We start from the raw sequence: 25118 nt of genomic DNA, 5'->3' as shown, positions 1-25118 counted from the left end.
GAAGTGTATGGCTGTAGTCACTTCATGAAGATATGCAATAAGTGCATTTCAAGAAAAATTCATGGTTTTCTGGATCATCCAGGTGGCAACTTTGCATAGGTAGATGACAGCTCTGAATTGGAGCTGAACTACCTTCATGTGGGGGTGAGTGGTAGGTTTAAAGAGAAGGGAAGGTTTTCTGCTTGGTGTTTATTTTGACTTTGGTTACTCAAGCTGAACAGTAGTAACCACTGCTTTCAAGGAACCAAACAACTTGGTCGGTTTGGTTCAGAGTTCATTTCATCCCTAGATATGAGTGATTTTTGGTGTAGGAAGTTGGCATGTCTTATAATACCGAATTGTTTTGACTGTGAGGTTCTTAAAATTTTTTGCTTCATAATATTAAAGCAACTCATGTTAGAGACCGTCTTAACACCAAAGATTTGTAGTTGCGACATTATATATCTTTTGCTTCTTATAAATAAAAATGATGTTTATTTTTCTTTAATAAATAACACAATAAATGACAAAAAGCAAGATAAAACAAACTGATATGTTAAATGATCATCACCAGGGAATTTCATGGGAACTATAACTGAGAGGGGAAAGCATACATTGTACAAAAATGAAAAACAATGTAAAAATATATATAAAATTAAAAAAACAAATATTAGTGGCACAATAGTGTTTATTACTGAATAGAAAAAAAATATTAGTTTTATTTGCTTTTCCCCCAGCTTTAACTATAAGGATGCTTTTGTAAGTCGAGTTCATAAGAAAATTCCACAGCATACCAGCCCCCCATATTGTGATGTGACTGTGTAAGGTTAAGGTCCCACTTGCAAGAGAAAATAAATTTCTCTCCTTGGGGATTTTGAACTAGCCCTGCAGGAATTTTAAAAACATGTGCTTTCATTAGGATGCTTCTAACATAGCGGGAAATGCAGCCCTCATCTATCGAAACACAATCTATTCAGGTGTAGGTACTCTTCAGGCTTTGTCTCCACATGACCTCCACACTAGGTCAGGAACTTCTGGTAGCCCAGCCTGCAGCTGGCAGCCCCTCAAACTACACCAAAAGTAGGATTAACAAAATTGAAGAGAAAGCACTTTTGATTTTTCTTCCTAGAAGTTAGATGATTTGGGTAGGAAGGGTAAGGAGATTTTGCATCAAGCTTGCCTTCACACTCAGTCCTGGAGGAAGGGCTGCTAAATCTACCCCCTGCACATCCTGTGTGGAGTGTATTTAGTGTCCTTACCCATCATCACACGAGGAAGTTAAGAGTAAATGATAAGTCGATCTGGACCAAGCCCCTAAAAATGAGGCAAATTCAGTGAACCAAGGCCACTGCCTGTGGCAATGCCAGCTCACCTAGGTCCTTTCCTGAAGAACCACATTAATATGATTCAAGGCACCTCTGGCCAGGACAGAGCATGGAAGAAAAACCTAACTTCTAGGTAGGGCAATGCCACACAGAGTTTAGAGGCTGCAGTTTAGTCTACATCACTAGTATTTATTTTTTTAATTTTATATATATTTTTACATTTTTTTCATTTTTTTTTTTACAATGTATGCTTTCCGCCTCTCAGTTATAGTTCCCATGAAATTCCCACCACCCATTCATCTGTGCACCATCACCATCTTCCCTTGTGCTCTCCCTTCTCCCCTGCAGAATGTCTCTGGCTTATAGTTGCTTGTTGATTTTGATTTTCACTTTATTATAATTACTTTTTTCCCTCTGATCCCTTATTTGGATCCTCTACATTCCTCCTATAAGTGAGACCATCCGTATTTCTCTGAGCATATTTCACTGAGCATGTACATCACTAATATTTAGAGCAGGAAAGAGCCTTGCTCCAGGGAGCATCTTTACTAATGCAGCTTAATGGCAGTCGCCCAGATGTGTCGCTGTGGAGCAGGGGAAGGATCAGTCCTTAGAGAGTGGAGTTGCCTTTGGGATGATCAAATGCCACCAGGTACTGATCCCAATCACGCCTTATCTGGATAAGTGCAAGTAGGGAATGTTGAGCTTGGAGGTAATACTGTCTGAAAGGCTGCAAAGAGGTGAGTGGGAACTCATCAGGATCCCCAAAAACTTGGACTCAATTTCAGGCTTCTGAAGTGAAATGTTCTCTTTTACTTTTCTATTTCTTATTTAATTCTCTTTTCCTCTCTTCCTCTTCTTCTCCTTCCAAAATCACTCTGGGTCCCTTTCCTTGCTACAGCTTCTTTCCTGAGTTTCCCCAATTTTTCCAAGGCCTGAAGAATGTCCACCATTCTTTTGGTATCTGCTTTTTTTTTTTTTTCCTCGCTTCAGATAAGACACCACCAGCAGCAGTTCCTGCTCTGGCTTTTTTCTCCTTCACCTCCTGCATGCACTTGATCCTCCCGCTGTCAATCTGCTCACGGGGCCTTCCCTGCTAGGCCTCGAATTCCCGGGGCCCTCTCAAAGCCACAGATGCTCGCGCCAGCCCCTCCCCAAACTCTGCCTCCCCTTGCCCACATAGGGGTCTGGGGCAGCAGCGTAGTCACTTGATCAGTTAGGCCCCCAGTGGTGAGGCCTGGGCCAGTGGCCCAGGTCGCACAGCCCCCTACCAGGCCCAGAGCCCCGGGGCACCCCGAGCCCAGCCCGCGGGAGCTTCACCCAGGGTGGGCCCGGAGCGCACTGGCGGGTTCAGCGGGCAGTCAGCCAGCCGCAGGATGCCGATCAACGCCCCTGCTGCGCGCCGCTGCAGGGCCGGCCTCCCAGCACTGCGGATAGCAGGGGAGCCTAGGCCCAACGCAGTAGAAGGCCGCAGCTGACCTTAGGATGTTGGTCCCAGGGAAGAGCCGGCACTGGGGCGGCTGCTGGATGCTTCTTTTTTCGGAGTACAGAAGTATTTGTCTCTCAGTTCTCTTCCAAGCTCAGAATTGCTTTTCTCATGCCCACCCTCAAATCTTGCACATTTACGCGCGGAAAATATTGGGGTTCAGGAGGAAACGCAGGACCTAAGAATGAGCTACAGGTATACATGGGTATTAATATGCCTCTCTCGGCCCACTTCTGTTTTCCCTATATTCTTATCCCACCGTGCCTTAGGCTGCTTCAGTGCAAGAAGCGTGGTAGGCCATAAGGATGAGAGGCCCAGAGGAGAGGAACATGAAAAGACTGATATGTCGGCGGTTGAGGCCTGGTAACGCTGTCCAGAGCACCTTTCCAGACGCCTCTCCACGACTTGCCCATCTTATAGGAAATTGAAGGCGTGCAGGGGCTTTTGTCAAAGAGGGGGAACAATTCTGGGAACACATGAGGGTTAACCTCTCTTTTAAGCCTCTCTCACGACCTTCCCGCCCCGGGCTGCTGCCCCCCGGGGCCCCGAGACTGCGGGGAAGTGACTGCAGCCCCAGACACTGGGGTATCCGTCCGCGGAGTCCGGCCGCGCGGATTCACAGACGCGGCCGCCCGAGATCCGCGTACATTTCGTGGGGGGGGTCGGTGGTGGTGGTGGAGGCGAATGGCAGGTTTGGTGGGGGCAACTCCTGGAAAACCCAAACTAATCCCAGAACGTGTAGCTATTAATCTGCTTCTCTACGTCCAACGCTGCTTTTTCTCTAGCCAGGTCCCGCCGCCGGGGGTGGGGGCGGGACGGAAGTCAGCGGCTGAGGCGACATGGCGCTCGAGCCGCGGCACTCGGTATCCCTCCGCTCGCAGAGGCCGGATCCCCTTCAGCGACGCTAGCTCCTCCCCCGGTGCAGTTTGGTACTGGGGACGTGGCCAGCAAGGTCTGCGGAGGAAAAGGTAGATGTTAGTACCCCAGCGGGTCCCTGAGGAGCCCCGGGGACGAGGAAGAGGGGGGGAAACCGAAAAGTGACAGCTGTTTGCAGTTACGGCCCTTAATCTGATAAAGCACGTATCTCGGCCTAAATCCCGGTGCCGGGCCCATCCCTAAACACAGTTGCCGCCATTGTTTCGTGTCCTTGTGTCTGTCTGACTGTCAGTCCCTCTTTCTGTAGGCCACAGCAGCCCTTGAGGCAAGGAAATGAGAAAACTGCCTCTGATCCGAGCAGAGCAGGTCAGTGAGAAGGCGGGCATCGCTTGGGAGTGTGGATGTGAGTGTCAGATATGAACTGGGATACCTGACCTGGTCCTGGGGCGCGGGGCGGTCAGACGGAGAGGGACGGAGGTGATTTGAGTGGCACACACAGCGATAAATTTAAAATGATCTGCCTCTTGTTGGCTTGGTTTCCAGACACTCGCCCCACCTCTGACCATGTTTGGGGAGGGAGAGCACAGTAGCGGCTTCTAGCGGAGAAATGGCTATGACCAAGGAGGGGCTGCTGCTGTGGGAGAGGACAGTTGTCCGGGAAGGGGAGCGTGCAAAAAGAGGTGGTAAATGTTTAATAATAACCAAAGCCCCGGATTAGAAAAGGATTTCAGAGGTGTCTACTAGTTTGACCATTAATAACCAGGTCTCCCCTACTGATTTCATTTGGTCGTTGGATTTGTATCATGCATTTATATGTGAAGGTCTGTTCCTAAATTTGCTGTACTACACGTTTCTATAAAGATCTGTAGGGAGCAGTGGACCTCGAAGGGAGAGAGGAAAATTGTTCTAATATCTATAGTGTGAGCAGTGGTTGGAGGTGGGAGGTGGTTATGACTGGAGCAGATAGGGGCCTAGGGGAAACTCTACATCTCCCTTCTGCCATTTTTCCAAACAGTACTTGCTTACTCTCCTTGTTTTGCAGAAAATGGTAAGACTTTGGGGAAAAGAAAGAACCACAGAAACTTTGAAATTTGGAAATAATACTTCTCATTATTTTCCTAGCCCATTATTTTCCTTTACCGCGTTTCTGACACGTGCACTGTGTTGCAGGGATTTTTGAGTTGTCTCTGCAGGGAAATTATTGGGCTTTAGGACGGGAGCAGAGGAGCTTGGAGATTTGGGGGGAAAGGATGGAAGAAAGGGAAATAGGAAAGGTTTGGCAAACATACCCGGATCCAGAAAGGATCAGTGTGTTTATGCTCATGTCGACCAAGGACTTAGTCTCCATTGTTTCTATTTATTTATTTGCTTGTGAATCTCTGTCCCTAGGTATTTGGAACTCTCAGATTTGAACATTTGTAAATGGTAACCCAGCTTGAAACTTGAAAAGTGTCCTTTATTTGGATTGGTGTGAGAGTAGAGGGACAAGGGATGAATGAGACTAGACAATTCTATTTCTTCTGTTTCGCCACCTTAATAACACCTACCTTGTGTCCTGCTGCTTTAGTTGGAAGTCTTGGTAAACTGTGGGGAGGGGGGAGGATATAGAAAGCTAACACCTGCTTTTCTCACTTCCCACTTACTGTTCTTGTACTTTTGACTTACCCTTGCCCAATCCTGAACTAGGAAATGCCAAAGATGTCATTGAAGAGGAAAATGGTGGGAAGCAGGGAGGGAGGGGTGCATCCTTGAAAAGTGCATGCCTTGAAGCAGGGCAATGGTGGGAGGGGACCAGTAGGACAGAAACACTAGACAGATGGCAAATATAGGAACCAGGAGCCAAGGTCTGTTTCTAGAGGTCAGTTTCTATATACTTCTCTTTGTCTATTTGTCCATAGATCTGCCTATAGGTCTGGTGTAAGGCTTGCCATCATCGGAAGCAAGAAAGGAGAAGAAAAGTACAGATCAATGCAGGTTGGTATCAGTATGGACACCCACAGGATGAGGTGTGGAGATCTGCTTGTGTCTAACAGGAGTGAACAGCCAGTCTAGGGATTCCTTAGTCTCACTCTCATTTAGCTTTCCCACTCACCATACTCCTGTTTTGTGTGTGTGGCGGGGGGAAAGATTATTAGCATCCACAGTTGTGGGGAATGGGTGAAATGAGGGGAGAGAGAATTTGCTAATTATCTACCTTTCCCACTTAACACTGAATTTCCCTGTCTCTGATAATCAACATGAGAAAAAGATTGGAAGAGACTCAATGCCCCCTTTCCTTCCTCCACCTCTAGGTCCAACTTCAGTGGCAAATCTGGTGATTTTGGAGTGACAGAAGACTACCACCCTCCACGGGTTGCTCTCAGGCACACAACTCCCTTCCCTGAAGGAGCTTCCTCTTTCTCATTGGCAGAGCCTGTAATTGGAAGGGTCCTAAGTGACTACTGGACTTGTATGCAAACACCAACCTATAATAGACGTTTGGTCAAGGCAAGACCAGGGTGGGGTATATAACTTGGCCTTGCCTTTAACTTGAATCATAACTGGCTCTGAGGCTAAGGCAAGGGCAGAGGAGAGGCTAAGACTGACCTGGAAACTAGAATCAGTGGTCCCGGCAACCCTAGCGTCAAGGCTAAGATCCAGGTCAAGGCAGTGACTGAGCCAGAACTGCAAACAAGACAAGTGACCCAGGCCAAGTCTGGAGATGGAGCAGTTGCCAGGACCCAGACAGTGACCTGAGGCCATGGCTAAGATAAAGGAAGTAATCAACATGAAAGCTGTGATTAAGTCTAGAGTCACGGCTGAGACTAAGGCAAAACCCCCGGTAGAACCCAACACAGGCCAAACCGAGTCAGAGGCCGTGCCTATGCCCATGGTCAGTGTTGTGACCAAGTATGAAGTCCAGACTGGTGCTGCAAGTGAAGTAAATATCAGGTCCTTTGCCAAGGCTGATGAAAAGGCCAATATTGTATCTAAGCCCAGGAGAAGGGGAGAGGTCAGCATCAGTTTCAGGGCTGGGGACAAAGCTGGTGTTCTAATAGAGTCCAGTGATACAGATGAAGAAAATGTCTGCTCCTGGTTCTGGACTGGGGAAGAGCCTAGTGTAGGATCCTGGTTCTGGCCTGAAGAAGAGACTCCTACTCTAGCTTATACCCCCCCACCTAAGGTCCAGGAAAAGCCCAAGCCTACACCTGAACCTGAACTTACTATAAAGCAAAAAGCAGCTGCATGGTCAAGGATCAGATTTAGTGTCTTAGTTCCATTAGGGGAAGGGGAGCCACCCTTACCTGCAGAAGGAAATTGGACTCTAGTTGAGACCTTGATTGAAACACCTTTGGGGATTCGGCCTCTGACTAAGATCCCGCCCTATAAAGGGCCATACTTCCAGACCTTAGCTGAGATCAAAAGTCAGGTTAGGTATAGGGAAAAGTATAGGCCCAATCCAAGAACCTGCCGCTGCAAATCACGTGACTTTAGTTTAGAGCCTAAAGAATTCGATAAACTTGTTGCCCTACTTAAGTTAACTAAGGATCCTTTCATTCATGAAATAGCCAGGATGATAATGGGCATAAGTCCTGCTTATCCATTTACCCAAGATATAATTCATGATGTTGGTGTGACTGTTATGATTGAAAACTTGGTCAATAATCCCAATGTTAAAGAACACCCTAGTGCTTTAAATATAGTGGATGCCAACTCTGAGTCTTCTGAAGAATCAAAAACAGGAGAGTCACACACACATCAAGTTTGTAAGGACATATTCTCTTATCCATTGAACTCCCCTATGCAACTGGATGCACTAAAGTTATTATTGCAACCGAGTGTGAAAGTTGAGGATCACCATGTGATTGCCAATTACATTCCAGATTTCCTTACCTTGTTAAACAAGGGAAGTGTCAAAACCAAGTTTTCTGTTTTAAAAGTGTTTTCGCGCTTGTCTAAAAATCAAGCCAATACAAGAGAACTGATCAGTGCCAAAGTACTGTCATCACTGGTTGCACTCTTTAACAAGAATGAGTCAAAGGCCAACATTCTTAATGTTATTGAAATATTTGAGAATATAAACTTCCAATTCAAAAAGAAGGGGAAGCTATTTACCAAGGAACAGTTCACTAAATCTGAACTTATTTCCATATTCCAGGAAGCAAAAGAGTTTCGGCAGAAACTCCGAGACTTAGCAGAGCACAGTGATCCTGAGGTGAGAGATAAAGTTATACGATTAATACTCAAACTCTGAATAGTCGTATGTTTCTCCCAAAGCCTTGAAAGATGTTTTGGTGTTGCAATATAAAACCAATGCATATTACAATTATAAATTCAATACTTGTGTTAACTGTGTTGAGTGGAGGCAATTTTATGGATGTTAAATGATCCTGAGAGCTTGAATGTTGTTGATTTTTATTGTGCTGTATAAATTGATATATTTTTAGTATTTCTGCAACATGATCTGATAATGAACCTATTCATCCTAAGTAAGCTATACTCCCATGCTTCATAGTGACATGAATGTATTCATTCGCGACTTCATCTACATGTTAATAAAGTTAAGTGCTAAAACTGGTGAAAAAATTGTTTTAGTTCTTCACTTTTAAAGTCTTTTAAAGTGACTTTTAAAGTCTAGTTGGAGGGATAAAGCACAAACAACACAAAGATGATAAAGAACATTGTATGTCGGGGGTTACAAACTAAAGTTCACATCGACAGAGCCTTTAGTTTCCACGTATTTGAGGAATAGAATCACTCTGCACAAGAAGACAGAGTTATTAGCTGACTTAGGTCCTAGCTGATAGGACTTTAAGTGAGGAATGAAGCACCTGGTGAGCAGTTTTGGGGAAGGGGTGAAGACAAAAGTAGAAGGAAGGGAACACAGAAGTTTTCATTTCAGTTTAAATCCCAGAATTTAGGCAGAGCCATTCATATAGGCTGTCTCATCTTTTTCACGATTGTTTTTGTTAATCTGAGTCCCTTTTCCATTCCATGTGAATTTTAGGGTCACTTCTCCCGTTATGCAAAAATTGGGGATTTTGAGAGAGATTGCATTGAAAATGTAGATTGCTTTGGGGGTATTGTCAACTCAATAATAGTAAGTCTTCTAATCCAGTATATCTACAGGATGCATATCCACTTATGTAAGTCTTTAATTTCTTTTAGCAATGTTTTTTAGTTTGTATATAAGTCTTTTCTTCCTTGGTTAAGTTTATTCCTGAATGTTTTATTATTTTCTATACTAGTGTAAGTGGAATCGCTTTCCTTAGTTGCTTTTCAGATTGTTCATGCTGGTATACAAAAACATAACTGATTTTTACATTTGATCTTATAACCTGCAACTTTGCTGAACTTTAAAAATTAATTCTGACAAAAAAAATTAATTCTAGTGGTTTTTCTTTGTGGAGCCTATATATGATCATATCATATAAAAATAGAACTATTTTCTTTCTTTATTACTTGGATATCTTTTATTTCTTTTTCCAGTCTAATTGCTCTGGTTAGAATTTTCAGAACATTCTTTAATGAAAATGGGCTTACTTGCCTTGTTCCTAATCTTAGGGTATAGGGTGAAAGCTTTCAGTCTTTTTCACTATTAGTTTTGTTAGCTGTGAGTTGTTTTCGTGGTTTTTTCAGGCCCTTTATCATGTTAAGGAAGTTCCCTTCTATACCTAAATTTATGAATGTTTTTATCATGAAAGAGTATCAGATTTCATCAAATGCTTTTATTTATTTTTTTTTTTTTTTGCATCAAATGAGGTGATCTTGTGGGCTTTTTTCCTATAAAAGTGATGTATTACATTATTCTATTAAAGTGGTATATTACATTAATTGACTTTTTTATGTTGACTTCCCTTGCATTCCTGGGATAAATACCACTTGATAGTGGTGTATAATCATATTATATACTATCGGATTTGGTGTGCTAGGATTTTGGGAACTTTCTGCACCTGTTTTTCATGGGGGATTTTGGTTCAGATATCAACATCAATGATATCACACTTACATACTCAACAAGACAGTATAAAAAGCTTTATTACTTGCATAAATAAAGCTTTCTGGGTAGGGCAGGGTGGCTCCCAGACAGTTCCAAAAATGGCTTGAGCGAGTAGGACGAGATGTCTTTGGGATTTTATACTGGCTAGAAGATGTTTACAAAGCGAAGTTCTTTACATGTGGTTTGAAGTTCCCACCATTGCTAAGGAAGGAGCACCCCGGTTTTTTGATCAACTTGCCCAAATGTGGAGCAGAGGGCCAAGATATCAACTTTTTGATATATGAGGCAGAGGAGGAGGGGTGAGACTTAAAAACTAATAGTAGTCAAAGATTAAAAAATGGAGTCAGCCTATTTATTTTCGGGACTATAAAATATCTGCCTCATTTACCAGTCATAGCTAGAAGCATATACAGAAAGGTTGCCATTGTGACTGATACAACACAAATTTGATTGATCAAATTTCTCTGAAATATATAGGTTTGTTCTTGCATCTGTGTCCCAAAAGTTGAATCTACCACTATCTCCTAGAGCTGCAAGGATTCAATAAAACAAAGCATGAACATCATAAGTAACTTAAGTGTTGACTCCAATATATCAATAACAGGATTTGACGATTAATATAGTAAATAACAAATTTTTTCCTTCTGGGCTTCTCAGTGAAAAAACATTAGTTTTACTTAATTTGACTTTTTTAACTCCCCAGAGAAAGCCTGCTCTTTTGCACAGACAGCTTTTGATGAAGTCATTGCTGAACTTGATGTATTAAGTGAAGAGTCATACAAAGACAGCATGCTAATAGTGCAATTACTTGAGAGACAACTTGACATTATGGACATTGAATACCCAAGGAGACAAAGCTGAAGCAAGAAGAGGGGAAAATTAACAGGCCTTCCCATTTTTGTCTCATTCTAAAATTTCCAAAGTAGACCATTTGTCATCCATGTTGTCCCACAAATAGTTTTTTTTTTTTTTTTACGATTTATGACAGGTTTATGTTACTTCTACTTGAATTTCTCTATTTCCCATGTATGTTTTATATTTCGTATTAGGGAAGTAGAGTCAATTAACAGTCAGGGAGTTGTCTGTTTTCATCTTGAGGTGGCCAATATGGGGGTATGGAATTTTTGTACAGTTTATAATGTTTGGCATAGTACTTCTAGTCCATTATGGCTTCACAAAGGCCAGTGTTTAAACTGCTCTCATGTCTAAGCAAAGTAAACTGCCTGTATATTGGTTTGTCCTGGTGGGGGATAAAAGGGATAATTGGCTCCCATCAGTGGGGTAGTTACTGTAGGTACTTTAAGATTGGGAGCACTTAGAAGGCTGTAGTAGACATAGCTATCCCATGGATATTATATGTTAGAACATGTGTATCTGTGGATTACTTAATGTTCACAACTTTGGTTATAGCTGAAGAAGTCTTCCTCCATATTATTTTGTCTTGATAGGGCATTTATTTTTATCACTGAATAACATCCCACTATCTTTATGTACCACCATTTGCTTAACCGTTTAACTATTGAAGTTAAGTTAGTTGCTTCCAAATTTTGGTAATTATGAATATAACTGCTTTAAACTTTCACATGCAGGTGTTTGTGTAGACATGTTTTCAACACATTTAGATAAATGTGAGCACAGTTGCTGGATCCTATGGTTAAGAGTATGTTTTCCTTTGTCAGAAAGTGCAAACCATTTTCTATAGTTACTGTGGCATTATGCATTCCTCCCAGAATGAGAGCTCTTGTTGCTCCATATTCTCATCAACATTTGGTGCTGTCAGTCTTTTAGATTTTAACCATCCTAATAGGTGTGCAGTAGGATCTCATTGTTTTAACATGTAATTGCCTAATGGCATATGATAGTGAATATTCATATGCTTTTTTTTTCCCTCTCTGTGTATCTTTAGTAAGGAGTCTAATCAGGTTTCTTACACATTTTTGAATTGGTTGGTTTATTTTCTTACTGTGTAATTTTAAGGATTCTTTGTATATTTTGGATATTTGACAAGGGAGCCAAGAAAACTCAATGCGAGACGAATTGTTGCTCCAGTAAATGGTGCTGAGTTAATGGGATATTCACTTGCAAAAGAATGGTATTGGATTTCTATCTTTCACCACCCACAAAAGTTACCTCAAAATGGATTAAAGACATATACTTAATACCTGAAACTATAAAACTCCTAGAAGAAAACATAGGAAAAAGTCTCTGATATTTTGCATGTAACACCAATGGCAAAAGAAAAAAATAAAAAGTGAGACTAAATAAAACTTTCTGCACAGCAAAGAAATGATCAAGAAAATGAAAATTCAGCTTACGTAATGAGAGAAATATTTGTAAATTGCATATCTGATAGTGGGTTAATACCCAAAATATATAAGAAACTCATAAACTCAGTAACAAGCAATCCAATTAAAACATGGCAGAGAAACTGAACAGATATTTTTCTAAAGAAGACACACTTTTGGCCAATAGGTACATTGTTTTCACATGATTTTTCCAGGTATTATTGCCTCACTGAGCTTTGCTATTAAGTATTCTATCCTTCTGACTGCTTTCTCTGATTTTCCCAACCACTGGCCCTATCCATAGAACTCATATCAGAACTGAGTACTACTATCTTAAACCCAAATGCCATGATGGAGAGGAGGATGTTTTCCTCTCCAGGTTTCACTCTCCTTTTTATTTTTCATATACCACAATGTGAATTTATTGGAGGAAATTCACATCACAACAATATAGACATCCAATTCAATTGACAGGTACTTTTCACTCTGATTAGTGAAATATGCACACCAGTGTGGTACAGAGTTTTTTTGCAAATAGTTCTTTCTGGGATAACTTATGAACCTCTGTTGTGACATACACTTGAGGCCATTTGTTATAATAGGCAAAAATAGGCGCCTAATCCCAGTGCTGGCATTAAATTAGCTATAATCCCCTAGTGACTGGGCATTGTTCCTGGGCTGAGGTCATTGTGCCTGGCTCTGTTTTCCCTCAGGATGAACGCTTTTAAAGCAGAATTCACCTCAAATGTGAGCTGAAAGTATTCTTGGCTCAGGACTCCCCACAAGTTCTCCAGAAGTGCCTTGATACAAGTTGTAGAAACAAGTTGAGATCTTTCCCAGAGTCTCTTTAACCTCTACTGAAAACCAACATCTGTTGAACCAATTTCACCAGTTAGTTCACAAGAACCCAAACCAGCCTGCTCGCTCCTGACTGCAAGGGACTTGAGTTCCTGTGTTAAGCTGAAATTCAGGAATAGGAGAGTGGGTATATTCTAAGAAAGTGCACGGTTTAGCTGTATCTTAGACAAAAGGGAGATCCCAAAAGGAAGGTTTGCTTGAGGCACATGAAGGATAGAAGAAAGGCAAGTTAAGCTTAATGGGTAAAAACAGGTCCATGACCATGGCGATGGAGAGGGAAGAGAGATCAGTGGAGCTAAACAGTAGAAATAAAATAAATTTTCTCTAAAATGGTGCTTATCTTCAATGGTGCTTTCTATTATACTAATTATTTTTCACTAAGAATTTACAGTCATACCAGTGCAAGGCAGGGGATATGGTTGTGTGAAAGTTCACGTGCATTTCTGTGGGAGGTGGGCTGGGCTAGGGAAAGAGTTATAGATGTGATGAATCAGCACAGTCACCTTTGTGTCCTGGGTGCAATGCTTGGGTGATTATTTGGTTCTGATATTGTTCCTTCAGTCTTGAATCCATTGATGGTAGTGACCTCGCTGAGGAATGCCTGTGGCACTAGACTAGTCCTGTGGGCTCACGTCACTCTTAAGGCACTCCACAGACATTACCTACATAGGGATTCCTATTTATGGATAGGCCAGCTTTTGTAGTTATTACATGCAGAGGACTCACTTGAGCAAGAAACTATCAGAGAATATTGAGGAGCAAGATGTATTATTTACAGGATCTGGAGGGTAAATAGAACAATGGAGGGTCACCTGGCAAGGTCTCCAGAGGAAGGAAGGGAGGATGGAAGAGGGAGACATGGACAGACAGAGATGGAAGGACCTGGCACCCCTCCTTTATTAGGGACTGAGGGCAGGGAACCTCAGGCCTCTTAAGTTCACTAATTTAAAGATCAAGGACCAGGGCCTCCCCGGTGGTGCAGTGGTTGAGCGCTGGGTTGCAAAGCTGCCCGCAGCCTCTGCAGCGCTGGTTCGATTCCTGGCTGCTCCCCAGCCACCAGAGGAGGGTCCCACATGGCGCGCAGACCTCTCCTGCCGCCCGCTGCTCCCCTCAGCAGTGTACTTCGGTCCTTCTGCCTGCTCTGTTCCCCGCTCTGGCTCTGGTGAATTCTCTCACCCTCCCGCGCTTCTGACTGTACCCAGTGCTTGTATAAATAAATAAATAATCTTTATAAATAAATAAAAGAGGATTTTGCTGTGGGCGCAACCTAGTTCCTTATCTGGTTGTTTTGCTAGTTATATAGCTGACAGTATGTTTATTCAAGATGAATGTCTGTTGAAATAGATACTTTGGCAATCAAAAGCTTAATATCAGGCACTAACACAATCAAAAGGCATAATGTTAGGCAGTTATTTAGGTTTGTGTGTTAGGATTGCACAAGTGCTAGTGGAGACATTGAGGAGTGGAACCACATCTGTTGCAATTAGACTGGTATCTGATTTTAGGAAGAAACAAATGGAAAATTGCTTAGTAGTCTCACATCCTTGGTCAACAGTTCTGTTCCAATCTCGTATTTGCACTATAGTTTTAAAGATGACACAAACTATCTGATATGGAAACATAAAGGGCTAACACATAAAAAGTTTAAAATAGAACTTTCACAGTTAAATATTAATAAATAGTATTAATAAATATTAATCAACAATAGTGCCTACTATGTAGATGATTTAAGAACAAATTGTACAACACATATTGCAAAGACTGTAAAATCTGTCAGCTTTGGGTAAATTCACTCCCCTGTCAGTAAATAACTTGGAGTCAATATCCCAGCACCTTGAGAATTATCAGAGAGGGCCTCCCTGGTGGCGCAAGGGGTTAAATCTCAGCACAATGAAGCTCTCAACAGCCACTGCAGCATGAGTTCAATCCCTGGCCAGGGAGCTAACCCACATGGTGCAGCCGACCTCTCCGGTCTGGTCTTGCCCACTGCTCCCCTCAGCAGTGTATTTCAGTAGATCCACCTGTTCTGTTCCCCACTCTGTCTCTGGTGAATCCTCTCACCCCCCACACCTCTGGCCTGTACCCCAGTTCTTGTATGCAAAAATAAATAAATCCTTAAAAAAAGAATTATCAGAGAAGCTTGCACTGGTATGACCACAAATTTTTAGTGAAAAATAATTAGTATAATAGAAAGCACAAGTGAAGATAAGCACCATTTTAACGGAAATTTATTTTATTTCTACTGATAGCCAGGCCCAGGAGAAAAAGTAGTAACCCATTGTATTCTTTGGATAACTCAAAGAAGTTGAGAGAAGGCACAGAGATTCACACACATCCACAGGTCCCAGGAAAACTCAGGCTTCTTGCAAGCCTGGCATTCTTGCAAGAAAATACTGTGAAATCAAAGGAAAAAAGCAAATCCACATTTCAGCTAAGGCCATTTTAACAGCACGGTAAAAGTGACCTCCCTCTGAAAATTGACCCCCACTGGCTTCAGAACTGTTTAGTGTCCAGAGGTTTTCCCATCACCACCTTTAGTACAGTGATAGTGAAAAATCTAATGGCAAAAAAGCCAATAAAAATTCATAAGAACAAGGTTCCCTTTTCACTTTGGAAATCAGTGATTTTCAACAAATGGGGACATTCCTCAAGACACAACTCAAAGACCATTGCAGATATCTCTTTAGAACACAGAAGAGGACTACTGGGGAGGGTAGCTATAGTGGTGAGAGATTAGACCCCCAAATGGATCCTCCCAGGGACTAAAACTCAGTTAAGGAAAGTCAAAGGGAATGCACTTGAACAGGATGTGAGTGGAGTCACTTCCTACTGCTGCTGTAACAAATTACCAGAGACTTGGTGGCTTTAAACAACAAAGATCTACTCTCCTACAGGCCTGGAGGTGGGAATCAGGAAAAGGGTCTCACTGGTGTACTATCAAGGTGATGGTAGGGTTTCAGTCCCCTGAGGTTCCAGGGAGAATCCCTCCAGCTTCCAGGTCTCTGCCTGCATGCATTGGCCCCTGGCTTCCTTTCATCTTCAAAACCCACACTGGACCGACAAGACTTTCTCATGCCACTTCACTGAGTCTGACACTTCTGTCCACTCTTCACGTCGAAAGGACCCTCGTGAGTGCATGGGCCAGGAGAATCCAGTGTAGTTATATTCTAAATACAGTTGATTAGCAATTTTAGTTCTATCTGCAGCCTTAATGCTCCTTGGCCAGGTGGCATCACATGTACAGGAGGGGCTCTGGAGAACAACAAAGATCTATTCTGTGTGGACACCTTTGGGGGGCCTTTCTCCTGCCCTCTACAGTGAGGGTGGAATTTCATTGGGGTTTGAAATGGGTAGCAGGGCAAGCGGGCTCTATTGGACCGCAATTGGCCTTAAGACAGTTGCTCTGTTGGCCCCATGGAGTGCACAGAAAGGAGGGCCTCAAGGCTAGAGGAAGGATGTGGGGGTGAAGGAACCAGAGGACACAGACCCACCGGGTTTCTGTTTGGGGAAGTGGAGGCATGATGGGACTTTCTCCAGGGAATGAGTGGGAGAACTAGACAGGGGTGGCAAGTGGCTGTGAGTCAAGCCAGTTCTAGCGCCGCCACCATCCCACATTGTCAGAAATCCTGAGAGCTTGAGTGTGAGGGCAGGGGACAGAGTAAGTGAAGAGGAGGCAGGAGCAGCCCTCCCTGATTGCTGCCTGGGACTTGGCTTTGGGGTGACAGAGGGAGGACTGTATGATCTGGTGCCGGTTCTGAGGGAAAGGCCCTGTTTCTGGGCCCCTGCGGGGACCAGGCAATGGCAAAGCTTGCCACCCTTCAGAAAAGGCAAAAACAGTGTGGCCGCTACAGTGGCTCTTGGCACAGAGCAGAGGTCGGTTTCCTGGGCTTGGGGTCTAGGTTGGCCTTCCTTTGGAAGAGGGGGAGTGGTGAGGCCTTCAGGGGAGACCTGGCCACCTTCATCCCCTGGGTGGCCCCAGGAAGCCATGCAAGAATTGGGAGGGGCAGCCCAGAAGCTCAGGGGTATGTGGCCTTCAGTGGGCCCTCCCCTGCAGCCTGGGCCCTGTGTCCTGAGGGCCCCTCCCCCATGAGCATCCAGAAACGCAGGGGAAAGGGGTGCCCAGGGAGCCAAGGGAGGTGGGCAGACCGAGGGCAGTGAGCAGTCTGGGGGCTCAGGGCCACACTGAGGGGCTCCCTGGTATCCATCCGCTGCTCTTCCCCCCACCCCGCAGCCGCTCCCCGTCCCGACGCGGGTCCCACCGGGCTGGGGCGCCCTGGCTGGCAGCGCCAGCAGAGTAAGGGTGAGGGGCGGGCCGGGGTCGCCGCGGGGCGCGGGGCGCGGGCGCGTGTCCCCGCCCCTCGGGAGGGGCCAGGTGGGTGTGGGAGGGGGCGTCGAGCCGTGGGCGCCCGGCGTATCCCTCCGCCCCCCTTCCCGACACCCTCGCCGCGCGGTTGCTGCGGCAGCCTGCGCAGCCCCTGCCCAGTGCGCGGCCGCGGCGCGGAGGGGGCGCCTGTGCCAGTGCGAGCGCGGCGAGCGGCGCGGCGGCAGCGAGGCGCGGGCGGAGAGGGGGACCGACGGCCCGGGCGCCGAGCGGCCCAGGCGAGTGGGGCGTCGCGGGGGTGGCGGGCGGCCCCGCCGTGGGCCGTCTGAGCGGCGCGTGGCGCTTTGGCAGACGGACCCGGAGGCGGCGGTGGGAAGCGGTGCCCGCGGGAGGTGCGCGGCGCCGGGGTCCCCTGGCGAGGAGGCGGCGGCGGCCGGCGCGGGTCTGGCTCGGGCCCCGAGGCTCCCTGGGGTGCCCGGCGCCGAGCCACGTGCGCCGTTGCGCAGCCCGCTGTCCAGGCCCGGGCGCCCGCCCTCGACGGCATTGGTGAGGGACGCAGTCCGGTTGGGGGGAGGCGGGGTGGCTGCTGCGGAAGAAATGGCCGAGGGGAGCGGGGGCCGGGTCAGGCCGCTCCCGGAAGCAGCTGAATCGAGGGCCAAGCTGGGGTCCAATTCTGGGCATGGGCCTGTGGGGCCGGCTGCACTGAGTCCCTTCCTAAAGGCGCCCCCTTGATGCCAGAATCTCTCGTCTAGATTGTTGGGTGGAGCATTGTGACTGGCTGCAGGAACTTCTGTAACTGGAGAGGCTTGAGGAAGAGAAGGAGTAAGAAAGTGGCCTGAATATCTGGAGGTGTGGGGATGCGCGGCATGGGTGGAAGCCATCACTGCCTGGAGACCTGAATTAGGACCGGGTGATTGCTGGCAGAGCATCTCAGGTGAAGCCCCAACATTTCTTCTTATTTTTTTAAAGATTTATTTATTTATGCATACAAGAGCTGGGGTACAGGCCAGAGGTGCGGGGTGTGTGTGTGAGAGGATCCACCAGAGACAGAGTGGGGAACAGGACAGGCAGACCGACCGAAATACACTGCTGAGGGGAACAGCAGGCGAGGCAGGAGAGGTCTGCCTCGCCATGTGGGTTGCTTCCTGGCCAGCTGGGGATCAAACTCATGCTTCAGAGGCTGGGGATTGCTTCATAGTGCAGTGCTTAATCCCTTGCGCCACCAGGGAGGCCCCCCCAAACATTTCTTTTCCGACTTTCTACACTTCTTTCTCCTTTCTCATCTCCATCTATATTGAAGGCATGAAAAAATGGGTTTTGGTGGTGGAGTTGACAAGGGAGTCATAATTACAAATAGCACATAATCTGTTTTCTAGAGTATGTTGGGTACCTGCCCCAGTTAATGTTGTGTAGGGCAAGGGGATGTGAACATCTAGTAGTGAAGCCTCATATTTAGAGAAAGGAATGGGAAGTGTGTGCTGTAAAGTGCAGTTAATATCCTGAATATTGACACGGGGGTGGGGGGGTGTCTAAATTTAATATCCATATTCTACCAACAGATTCCTAAATGTTAAAGAGATAACATTCTCTTTTCTGTTTTGGTTTTATTTTTACATTTTCAAAGGACAGGTTTATTAGGAAAAGGAGAAAGAAAAAGAGAGGCACCTCTATGGGCACAGGCAGGCCGCAGACCTGTCTGTACTCCCATCCTTGCTGTCATCTGCTCATCAAGCTCTCAGTTGGCACCATTATTTCCTGGCTGTCTTACCTTTTCATCTCTTTGTCCATAGGCCTGCTTTAAGACTCCTCACTTCTGCAAGGAAGGAAAGGAAGAGAAGACTGGCTCAGCTCTCTGGAGGTTGGAGTGAAGAGGGGCAGTGCAGGGGGCAGCTGCAGGGTAAGAGCATGCCTGGTGTCTTTGATCCAGGTGGGTCAGGGCCTCCCCCACTTCTCCCAGCCCTGCCAGCTGTGCACGCTGCCTCCGCAGCCCATGTGCGTTTTCTCCAGGCGCTATTAGGAATATTGGGGTAGGTGTTGTTTGAGCTTGCTATGAGTGTGAGGAGGCAGTGTGTGAGCAGGGACTGGGAGGCAGGAAATGCTAGACACGTTGGACCCATAAATGGTAAGAGGTGATATTTGTGTCAGGAATCTGGATACCTGCTTTGCTATCTACTAGTAGTCAGATTTCATTTCCTCCCGTGTGTTTACTTGTCCCTAGGACGGGCTGCCCTCTGCTGTGTGCTTACTACCACCGGAACAAAGAAAGGAGGGGGAAATTGCACCCCATCAGTGCAGGTTGGTATGAGCGTGGGTAGACTTTTGGGTGTGGTAATGGAGGCAAACCCAGGTCCGAGGGTGATTAGGATCTAGTCTGGGGGCTTCTCAACCTCTGCCGTCATCTGCACACTTTCCCACCATCCCCACCCCTGTTTTGTAGCTGGCTAGGCAGTGGGGCAGCTCTGAGGTTGCAAGGTGTGGACAAAATGAGGGTGACATACACACTTGCTAATAATGCCACTATTTCACCCAACATTCAAGTCCAGGCCCTGTGTGGGTTCCTGCAAGGGACCACCCGGAAGAGACTCAGAGCCCCATGTCGTTTTCTCCCTAGAGCCACTTCCAGCTGCAGCTCAGTTGATGTTGGACTTGCTGCTGACCCGCCCTCAACAGGTCTGCACCCATTCTGGAACCATCCATCCTCTCTGAGATTGCTTGTGCCTCATCTTCTCTCTGTATTGTTGGCTGAGTTTGGGCTTGAACAGGTGACTGACTGGCTGCTGAAGTGGTGATTGACTCAATTTCTTATTTCCAACTTGAATAATTGAGCAATCCGAAAGTGAAGAACAAAACTGTGATACATCTGTGGTAGAGACTGAGACTGGTATAGGGGTATCCTCTGTAATTTGAACCATGACTGGGGCGGAGATTGAGCCTGGTGCCCTGGCCAAGATTGAAAAGAAGGCTGGAGAAGAGGCAGGAGGTGGGGCTGAGAGAGAGAATGAGGCCCCAATGGTGGTCAGACCCAAGGTTCGGACCCAAGCCCATATGCCTGATGTAAGGCCCAAAACTGAATCTAAGACTATGTCTGGGGCAAGGCCTAAAATTGCGTCCAAGGCTATGTCTGGAGCAAGGCCCAAGACTGAATTCAGAGCAATAGGTAGGAGATGGCCCAAAATTGAGGCCATGGTAGTAGGTGGGGCACATCCTGAGACCAAGAATGAAACCCACTCATGGCCCCAAAATGTGTATGATGCTGAAGCAGTGTTGAAAACAGAAAGAGTATCTCAAATCAGTACCACAGCCTGGCCACTGGTCAGTACTGAGACTGGGTCTGATGTCAAAGCTAATACGTTGTTTGTGGATAGGGACTTGGTCAGTGTGGATGCTGTTTCCTTTCCTGGCACCAAGGTCAAGTCCCAATCAGGAATCCAGCCTTTACTGAACTCAGAGGAAGAGGCCAGTACAGGATCCTGGTGGTGTCACAGGCCTACGTCCCAACAAGAGCCCTCGCACAATTGTGGTTTTAGGTGGGCAGATGGACCCTCTCTGAGTTCCTGGTTTTGGGGTGGAGAAGAGGGCAGTGCAAGATTTTGTCCTAGCAGCGGGATAAATGTCAGTATGAGGTCCAGGCACATGGACAAAAAAGGAGCCATGTCTAGGCCCAAAACCAATTGGGAGCTCAATATTGGGTCTAGTTCTAGTTCTGAGGACGAATCTGTTAAGACATCCTGCTTCTGGGCTGGAGAAAAAACCAGTATCTGGTCTAGACCCAGAGAAGAGCCCAATAATAGGTTCAGGTTTACATTCAAGAAAGAAGTTTCTGAGTCCAGTTCTATGTCTGAATGTGAGGACAATGTGAAGCTCTGGTTCTGGGCTGAAGAGGAGGCCAAATCCAGGCCTAAACCCAGAGCCAGGAAAGGGGCCAGTGTCAGGGCCAGAGAGAGGGCTGAGAGAGAAGCTTCCACTGATTTCATGTCTGGGTCCAAAGGTATAGTCAACAAAAAATCCTGGCTCTGGCCTGTAGAAAAGGATAATACCTTGTCAAGGCGCAAGTGCAAAAAAGAGGCTAGGGACAGAGAAATTGCAAAGGAAGAGGCCAAAATCGAGGCAAGAGCCAAGGCTAAGCGAGAAGCCAGGTCTGTGGAAGAATTTTCCACTGGGACCTGGTTCAGGGCTGCAGAAGAGTCTAGCATACTGGGTGGGGACAGTGTCAAGTCCAGCCCACAAGTGGAGAATGAGTCCATTGTTGGCAGTTGGTTCTGGAATGAAGAAGAGGCCAGCATGGGGACTAAGGACATCAGTAACTCTAAACCAAAGACTGAGGAGGAGCCTATTGGGAATTCCATGCTAGGGACAGAGAAAGAGACCAGTATGGAAACTGGGGCTGAGGCTACCTCTGATTGTGTGCTAGCAGCTAATGAAGAAAAGGTCATTGTTGGTTCCTGCTTTTGGACTGCTGAGGAAACCAACCCAGAGCCTGAGGAAGAGCCCATTTTTGGGTCTTGGTTTTGGGTCAGTGATGAAGCCAGTGAGGAAGCTGGTGTTGGGGACAGCTGCAAATCCAGACCAAGGTTGAAGGAAGAAGGCATTGCTGTTCCCTTGTTTTGGACTGGAAAGGAAGTCGGTACAGAGGCTGAGGCTGGAGAAGAGGCCACACCAGTAGATGAAGAGACAATACTTGGATCCTGGTTTTGGCCTGGAAACCAGGCCCAGATGGATTCTGGGAGTGAAGTAAACTGTGATACTATTCCAGGGACTGAGGAGGAAGAGCCCATTATTGGGCCGTGGTTCTGGGCAGGGCTAGAAGCTTGTGTGGGAACTGGAGTCAACAGCAAGTCTAACATGGAGGAGAAGGAAGAGGTTATTATATCACCTCGGTATGGGACCACAGAAGAGGTCAGCATGAAGTATGAGACTAGTGCCAGGTACAAATTTATGGCAGAGGCAGAAGAGACCAGTGACTCTTGCTTATGGGCAGCAGATCACTCTGCATATCCTGCCAGTGGTGGCATCTGGAAGGCTAGGCCAGAGGAGAAACAGGACACTGCTGATTCCTGGTTTTGGTCCAGAAAATACGCAAGGCCAGAGACCATGATAGGGCCCTGCTTATGGGCTGTGGAAGAGAGCAGTATAGATGATGGGACTGAAGAAGAAGATAGGTCACTGACTGAGGAGGAAACCCTGATCGCATCCTGGTTCTGGAAAGCGGATGAAGCCATTATAAGTTCTACAGATGGAGAAGAATCCAGGCTAGAAGCTGAGGAAGAGGATATTATTGCTTCTTGGTTCTGGGCTGGGGAAGAGAACGGGGTCAAGACAGCAGCTGAGGCTAGAGAAGACAGGCTAGCTGCTGAGGAGGAAGCTATTGTCGGGTCCTGGTTCTGGGCAGGAGATGAGGCCCATTTTGAACCAAATCCTAGCCCTGTGTTCCGGGCCATTTGCAAGTCCAGGTATTCAGTTGAGCAGGAGCCTGATGCTTCACGCAGGCCCCAAAGCTGGGAGGAGGTCACTATTAAGTTCAAGCCTGGTCCATGGGGTAGAGTTGGCTTCCCATCCCCAAACCCTTTTAGATTTTCAAAAGAAGCAGCATCTCTGTTCTCTGAAATGTTTTGGGGAAAGCCCAAGGATTTGGAACCTACCCCAGAAGGGGAGGAACGGGAATCTTTGCTTCCACCTGATCAGCCTGACCCTGAGTTCCCCTTTCAGTATGATCCATCCTACCGGTCAGTCACAGAAATTCGAGAGCATCTTAGGGCCAAGGAGAGTGCAGAGACTGCCGATTGGTCCTGCAGCTGCATACAGTGTGAGCTTAAAATTGATTCTGCAGAGTTTGAAGAACTCCTTGTATTAATGGACAAAATTCGCGATCCTTTTGTTCATGAAATATCTAAAATTGCAATGGGTATGAGAAGTGCTTCTCAATTTACCCGAGATTTTATTCGCGATTCAGGTGTTGTCTCACTTATTGAAACCTTGCTCAGTTATCCCTCCTCCAGAGATAGGACAAGTTTTTTGGAAAATATGATTCACATGGCTCCACCTTATCCCAACCTAAACATGATTCAGACATACGTATGTCAAGTGTGTGAAGAAACCTTTACTTATAGTTTAGATTCCCCTGAACAGCTGTCTGGAATAAAGATGGTTAGACACCTCACTACAACTATTGACTATCATGCATTGGTTGTCAAGTATATGTCTGGGTTTCTCTCCTTATTAGCCATGGGCAATACCGAAACAAGGTTTCATGTTCTGAAAGTGCTACTGAATTTGTCTGAAAATCCTGCCATGATGAAAGAACTACTCAGTGTTGACGTAATATCAGAATTCATGGACCTTTTTAACAGGAAAGAGACAAATGACAATATTCAAGTTGTTCTAGAAATGTTTGAGAATATTGGTAACAGTATCAAAAAAGAAGCAGTGTTGTCCACTGATGATGATTGCAGTCTTGAGTCACTTATTACTGCTTTCCATGAAGTTGAGGAATTTGCTAAGAAACTACAAGTCAAAATACATAATCAAAATGACCCTGAGGCACACCAAGAAAATTAGCATGCCTCTCATTGTCCTTCTGTTCTGTGTTGTGATCTTTGAATAATGTTTGATTTCCATATTTGGTTCTATGTTGCCACATACATCTTTAATCCTGATACTAACCTTGACCAACTTGGTATATGACCTGAATCATTCTTCTGATGCCAAATGAATATTAAAATTGAAAACACATCTGTTAATATATTTGTCTTTTGTCCAGATTGTGATATTTAGCATTTACGCTTATAGAGAACTGAGCCACCTTATAAGTAAGGTACCTTTCTGATTGCTGTTCTAGTGCATTGATGTGTCTTTGAGTCTTACTTGTTTTGCCAATAAAATTCTATGTTAAAGTTGGCAGAAATTATCCTTCTTGAACTTAAAAACTGTTGGTGCAAAGATAATACATGCCGCACAAATTGAATACATGTATGAATACTGTACTCCCTCAAAAAGCTTGTTCTCATAGCTTTAAATGCAAAAGTTACCATGGGTTGCTACTTAGGGGACGTTTGAGAGAAAAAGAAATTAATTTGGACTCTGAAACGTAGGAAAGAGTGGATGGTGTGTTGTGGCATTGGGAAGAGTGTTTCTATAGAAGTTCGGTATCTAGTCCACTTGGAGTGGCTGAGGGGAGTGTATTGAATAGAGAGAGTAAGGTAAGTTTTAAAGAGCTGACAAGTTGCACTTTGCAACTCAAAGTCTGGGTGTTTCTTCTATGTGACCTACAGGTTAAAATAAGACAGGGAGGCACAGAAATTTAACTGAGTCAGGGGGATGATTTCTTCATAGTGGTACCAATGGGAAGTGTAAAGGTAATATACAGCCACTGAATGATAATGTATAGATTTTAAAATTGACTTAAAAGAGGCCCGATGGGCCTCCCTGGTTGCGCAAGGGGTAAAGACACAACCTGTGAAGCTACCTGCAGCCACTGCAGGACAAGTTCAATCCCCGACCAGGGAGTTACCCACATGGCGCAGCAGACCTCTCCTGCTTTGCCCGCTGCTCCCCTCAGCAGTATAGTTCAGTCAATCTGCCTGTTCTGTTCCCCACTCTGTCTCTGGGGAATCATCTCCCCCCTCCCCACACACACACACCTCTGGCCTGGACCCCAGTTCTTGTATGCACAAATAAATCTAAAAAAAAAAAAAACCCTGATACTTTCTATATTTGATGAAATAAGACTGTTATCATACATAGAAAATATAATTCCGTTTTTAAAATAGATGTGTCCATGGACCAAATTTACTCAGATTTATGTTATTTGAATATGGAATTTTCTGCACTGGTAAAACATTTTAAAGCAATAAAGAACTATGAGTGACTACAACTTCAGAAAGACTGACTTGCCAAATAAAAGTACCTAATTAAAGGGAATAAACTAAAATTTCCAAAGTTCATGAGTTCATTCCACATTTTTTTTGTTGGCATTTATAAATTTTATAACATTCAGACAGGATAAAATTTC

General features: G+C 45.4%; 2 protein-coding genes across 4 annotated transcripts; both read left to right on the top strand.

Annotated features, from left to right (window-relative positions):
- The first annotated feature begins 4273 nt into the window (after nt 1-4273).
- On the top strand, nt 4274-8244 carry ARMCX5 (armadillo repeat containing X-linked 5). The gene is given in 3 exon segments (XM_037512174.2): nt 4274-4349; nt 6224-6398; nt 6400-8244. Coding segments are annotated over 3 exon segments (1752 nt in total). The 3' UTR covers nt 7901-8244.
- GPRASP1 (G protein-coupled receptor associated sorting protein 1) lies at nt 7836-24000 on the top strand. Of its 3 annotated transcripts, none has more exons than XM_037512171.2 (5): nt 7836-7861; nt 17863-18044; nt 18901-18968; nt 19329-19405; nt 19722-24000. In XM_037512171.2, the coding sequence occupies exon 5, from the start codon at nt 20021-20023 to the stop codon at nt 23663-23665; it is 3645 nt and encodes a 1214-aa protein (XP_037368068.1). In that variant the 5' UTR covers nt 7836-7861; nt 17863-18044; nt 18901-18968; nt 19329-19405; nt 19722-20020; the 3' UTR covers nt 23666-24000. The 3 variants fall into 3 exon arrangements, with proteins under 3 accessions (XP_037368068.1, XP_037368069.1, XP_054551610.1); XM_037512172.2 differs by having other exon boundaries at nt 18901-19007; XM_054695635.1 differs by lacking the exon at nt 17863-18044 and having other exon boundaries at nt 7838-7861; nt 18901-19007.
- Nucleotides 24001-25118: the final 1118 nt, after the last annotated feature.

Source organism: Talpa occidentalis, unplaced genomic scaffold (genome assembly GCF_014898055.3).
Source record: "Talpa occidentalis isolate TD23 unplaced genomic scaffold, MPIMG_talOcc4v2.1 talOcc4.15, whole genome shotgun sequence".
Taxonomy (NCBI): domain Eukaryota; kingdom Metazoa; phylum Chordata; class Mammalia; order Eulipotyphla; family Talpidae; genus Talpa; species Talpa occidentalis.
Note: the sequence above shows the minus strand (reverse complement) of the source record. Positions and strands in the feature narration are given on the sequence as shown.